The sequence below is a fragment of the Perissodus microlepis genome, chromosome 6, assembly GCF_051167445.1.
Source record: "Perissodus microlepis isolate ML-2025 ecotype Zambia chromosome 6, ASM5116744v1, whole genome shotgun sequence".
Lineage (NCBI taxonomy): Eukaryota > Metazoa > Chordata > Actinopteri > Cichliformes > Cichlidae > Perissodus > Perissodus microlepis.
In genome coordinates this window covers 22,427,362-22,432,905 of record NC_140466.1, presented here as the reverse complement: position 1 = coordinate 22,432,905, position 5,544 = coordinate 22,427,362, and the positions used below count along the sequence as shown (strand labels likewise).

Sequence of the window (5,544 nt, the reverse complement as noted above, 5' to 3'; positions counted from 1 at the left end):
CATGACCACTTCAACTTTCTGTCTTAATTTGAGTGTGATAAATTAGCCTGAATGAAGCATTGCTCAACACACTTCATTCAAAGATTGAAACCAGGATCGAGCTGAAACAATCACAACTGTGATACACAATTTGGCAATTCAGTTGTTCTGCACACGACAAAGACGCCCACACCTCTTCTGAGCTCTGTCTTCAGGCTAAAGAAAAAATATAAACCCGGAAGGGAGACTCTTCAGATGCGATTATGTGAGTATAAAGTGTACACAGCGACAAGGAAGTAAGACACTGGAGCTTAATGGGTTAAGCAGAGGTTTTTCACTGGAAAAGCGAAGTTTAAAACCCAAAGAAAGCTAAAATACTTTTCTTTACAGATGCCTGAATACTTACACACGTTAAATAAAGTGCCTTAAAGTAATTCTGTCTTGATTTTTGTTGTTTTATTTCAATCTGAATGCAGCATCGCTCAAAACGATTCATCCAAAGAATGGAATCAGGAACTGCTTACTGCCCACATGTATGCTGACTAGCCATCATCCTAAAACTATTACTAATCATATTACTAATCATACATCAAATCACAAGACTTGCTATGCGTGGCATGCTGCGAAAGCCAGTTTCAAAATTGTTTATTCCTAGGAAACTCAAAATAAGATGGTGAATGGCGTGACAACAGGCAGCAACACAGACCACACCTTCCCAGTTCAGGCTTCAAAAATCCTGGACATATGCTGTAGGCGTAGAAACTATATTTCAAGTCTAAACCCAGAATTATTTCAGCAAATAATGTGGTGTATTTTTTTTTTTTTTTTTTTACAGAGAGGTGGCGCTAACATTTAACATCATTTACAGAGGTTGTTTGTTTGTTTGTTTGTGTTTGCCTCTCCTCCATTATGGCCGTTCATATGCTGATCACAAGGTCAAGATTAAAAGTAAACCTGACCTTGAGGAGCATTGTCGTCTAAGGAAACACCTGCACATTGAGGTTCTCCCCTTTTAAGGAGAAATTTAAGATTATGCAGGTGAGGTGTGTGACACAGTACCCAGATCTGATTAGAGCAGGGGTGTCGAACTCCAGGCCTCGAGGGCCGGTGTCCTGCAGGTTTTAGATCTCACCCTGAACTGAATCAAATGATTAGTTTGTTACCAAGCCTCTGGAGAACTTCAAGACATGTTGAGGAGGCAATTTAGCCATTTAAATCAGCTGTGTTGGATCAAGGACACATCTAAAACCTGCAGGACACCGGCCCTCGAGGCCTGGAGTTCGACACTTGTGGATTAGAGGTTATAAAAACGTGGTTAGGTACAACGGACAGTGGCCAGGGGAAGATGGTGGCTGAGGAATGCATAATAAAGGATTATAGATTTTGTATTTCTAAAGGGTTAGAGGTTAGACGCCAGAAGGAAGTGGAGAGCAGTGAACAGCAGAGAAGCTTGGTTGAGTGAATGAACGTGACGGGAAAGAGGTTATGAAAAAGATTTTGTCATCTGACAGGTAGTACAAGCCCAGATGTGGTAAAACTGGTTTGAAAATAAAGAAACACAGCATTGCAGTTTCACTATGACACCAGTTACCATTATGAAAAAAGGAAAATTTAAACAATTACTTTTATCTGTTTTGGCTTAGATAATCACATATATCAGACATAAGGAAACCATTAATTATACAGTTACTGCTGCTAGTCAATTACCATCGAGCTGTGGAACCTCAAGTCTCCTTTTCTCGGAGTATTGTCATCTATTTAATGTTATCTGAACACAGATTTCTACTCTAATGAAGATAATGTGATACTGAAAACTCTGGCACAGCTATAATATATAGATGGGTGAGACTGCTTAGTCATATTCTGTTTTTAATGGTCAAATGTGAACTGCACAAAGTAAGTCACAATATTGATTGGATATATTCACAGCCAGCTAGATTGATTTGCTTCTTAACATTACCATATTATAAATGGTCACCCTGAAAAAGCAGTAATTATGCAAAATGTCATTACTGCTTTATGTTGTAACTTTACATATAACTAGCAGCATAGTAGCAGTAATAAATTAACCTGCCCACTTTGTCACTAAATAGAAAATAGAAATTTAAAAACTGTACTGGAGTAAAAACAGTAAAAAATACAATATTTTTACACTGAAATGCTGTGAAAATATAAAGCAGCAGAACACTTACATTTAGCTAACTCGTAGACAAAATTATAAATAGGCCTTCCTCAAAGAGGATTCTACAGCACTACTTGATAAAAATGCAGCCTACCTAGTTACTTTAATCCGCTGCGTTTTTTAATTAAATCACGAAAAACTCCCAAACAATTCTGTTTAGTCGAGGTTTGTCACATTTGTCGGTAAAAGCTGATTTCCAGCATCCCCTCACAGTAAAAACCCGGTTAAGCACTGGGAGCAGGACGTGTTCTTTCAAACGAATTTTCTGAGGCGCATGCGCACAGTCGCACCACTGCAACGGCTCTGCAGTCACAGCTAGACGGTGACGTCACTCAATTCAAGCGATAGGCAAGCCCGGACACACACCGGCAGGCGATGAGCGGCGTTGCTGATCCGACCCAGGCAACCGGGGGATCCAAAAAAACTGTTGAGCCGGGGACGGTTGAAGACCACACCGTAGACCACACCAGCGAGGAGCCGGGACTATTCGACGGGTACCGTGTTGCGTTTAAGTGCCGTTTTTTGTTCCTCGTATAAGCATCACCGGGCTACCTGTCAGAGCAGCCTGACACGGAGCTTATCGCAGCAGGTTTTTATGGACGTGACAATGACTCTCCAGGATGAACTGACCACAGCCGCGGCGAAGGGAAACACGGCAGCGGTGGAGGCTCTTCTGGACAGAGGGGCTCAAGTTAACGGGACGAACAGTTTTGGACGAACCGCTCTGCAGGTCAGTGCCGTCAGTAACAGCCCACTTTCTCCCACTTACACGGGTCTCATCAGGCGGGGTAACTCAAAGTTTCCAAATGGCAAACGCAGGCATAAATCCTTATTATTTCTATTATTTTTACAACTATTAGCTAATAGAGATTTATACATGTCAGTAATAATAATAATAATAATAATAATCATTAAAAAAGAAAGAAAGAAAGAAAGAAAGAAAGAAAGAAAGAAACGACGGGTCTGAAAGTGACGCGCTTTGTTGTGTTTATGGAAGTCGCGTATTTTTATTGAGGAAAAGCAACAATCCCGGATCCCTTTGGTTTATTGTAAAAGCTGTAACGGCATCAGACTATAGTGAAATGAAACTACAATGTTGTTTCTTGCCTTTGGATTGGCCTAAAAAACTAGGCTGCATTGCAATATATGTGGCACAAAAATACTTTAATATAAAGCATCATAATATATTTTTACGCTTTCTTTATATATATACACACACATATATATATGTATATTTGAATTCATGGCCCACATGTTGCGCTGATCGGTAGTGAAATGCCTCTTCAGTTGTTGCACTACAACAACTACAATAATCCATCCTATCTACATTCTTTGGAGCTTTTAAAAAAACCTGTTGCGTCAGTCACAGCAGGCCTGTTTTGGTTGGGTGTAGAAGACTCGGGTTCAAGTAAAATGAAAGTCAACACTAAAGTCAGCCGCATGATAATAAATACATGAATAAATAAACGCACAAGGTTAAGTGTCTGTGCAAATAGTGCAAAAATAATTAACTGTACTTGTGCTTAATGTGCGCCTATATTAGTGAGTGACGGTGGGCCTACATGAAATAGTTTTTATGCTTCAGAGTAAAATAATCGGATTCAGTTAAATCGGTTAATATGATTTCCGGTCATGTTTTTTTGTGTGTAGGTAATGATGATGGGGAGCACGTCGGTGGCCCAGCTGTTACTCGAGCATGGAGCGAATCCCAACGTGGGGGACTCAAGCACCAGGGCAAGCCCGCTGCACGACGCTGCTCGGACGGGCTTTCTGGACACTGTGCACCTATTAGTGCAGCACCACGCAGACCCGCAGGCCAGGGACAACCTAAACCGTCTGCCTGTCGATTTAGCCAGACAGCACGGCCATGGAGATGTTGTTGATTTCCTGGAGAGTCTGCAAAATCCTTAACGCTGTGATGTCTATTTTTATGTTTTTTTAACTCCTTGCAGCCGGTTCTGAAGGTGGACTTTGCAGAGCAGGGGCCTAAAAAGGCCTTCAGCCGAAATTACACACTTGAAGTTTTGCTGTAAAATGCAATATTGCTCTTTATTTATTCACTTTCGGTGTGTATCATTATTTTATTTCTAACGAAATCAGGGTTGTCGATGGGTCTATGTGTAAAAATGTAGGCCACATTTTCACACAACAACATCGCAACTTTTGTTAATTTAAGAATACGTTTTATATGTTTTGTTTTATTTGTTTGTTTTTCAAGTGTTTATTTTCACTTTTTAAACATTTTTCCTTGTAAATATAATGTACAGTTTTACCCAAATATTATATTGTTTGCATATCAGATATTTAACTAAATAATACAAAAGATATTTTAGAAAGAAATTGGAAATTTTGCGAAGTTTGTGAACTTTTTTTTTTTTTTTTTTTTTTAAATCCAGGATGCACACTACTGAGTCCTAATCTCATTATTACCTAATACTGATATTCTGCACCTTGATGTAAACTGTAACACTGGTTTGTGAAGGCTGGACTGCTGTAGGATGCGTACTGGAGAATTAAAAACAAATGGAAAATACATGAAAAACGTAACTCTGAACTCAGTAGTTTAATTATCCCAAAGGAGCTTTTGAATAAATTAAACTTTTCTTAAGTTGGGGTAGGATTAGACAAGTTTGTAACTGCTCCGTCAAGCTTCCTTTTCCAGCGTGTAAATTGACGGGTACGGAGTTGTTGGAGGCAACCCGCTGTGCCTGTTCTTTGTTCACCTGCTTTATTTGTGTTGCTTATTTTAATTGCACTATTTCGAACATGAAAATAAAAATACAACCAAGCGGTTTTGAGCCGATACAGACTGCATACAGCGCATGGTAAGGATTATTATCATGCCAGTATTTGTGCAAATGTTTATTTATTAAGTGAAGAACTGACACGTTTACGGAGCTCGCCTAACGGTGCTTTAGTAGAGTTTTGGGTCAGAATTACTTTTAGTGGTACATTACCAACTCCTCATTGAAAAATAAAAATCTGAAAAGATATTAAAGAAAATAATAAATTGTATAAAGCTGTGTTAAACATGAGGATGGCTTAAGTTCACCTATAACCAAAAGTGTATTCTACAACATACAGAAATCCACTCCATAGTTCTAGTGTTTGCTTCTTTTTAAAAAAAATTTTATAAACGGTAACAATAGTAAACCCTTTCAAATAAGATTTAACTGATCCTGTGTCAGACAAAAGTATCTTTAAGATTAAATCAGTGATTTCCAGCACACTCCTGTTTCAAGAGCAGAAAAAAAAAAAAGAAAAAAAAAAAAAAAAAAAAACAAACCCTAAATTGTTCCCCTTAGGATATGAACACATGCCGCAAACCAACTGAGAAAATATTCACTGCAAGTCCAAGTAACTCAATTAACCACAAACTCAAC

At 38.8% G+C, this 5,544-nt stretch overlaps 1 protein-coding gene across 1 annotated transcript; it reads left to right on the top strand.

The window, feature by feature from the left end:
- The first annotated feature begins 2,438 nt into the window (after positions 1-2,438).
- Positions 2,439-4,975, top strand: cdkn2a/b (cyclin-dependent kinase inhibitor 2A/B (p15, inhibits CDK4)). The gene is made up of 2 exons (XM_084931508.1): positions 2,439-2,891; positions 3,812-4,975. The coding sequence occupies exons 1-2, from the start codon at positions 2,757-2,759 to the stop codon at positions 4,070-4,072; spliced, it is 396 nt and encodes a 131-aa protein (XP_084787634.1). The 5' UTR covers positions 2,439-2,756; the 3' UTR covers positions 4,073-4,975.
- The last annotated feature ends 569 nt before the right edge of the window (positions 4,976-5,544 follow it).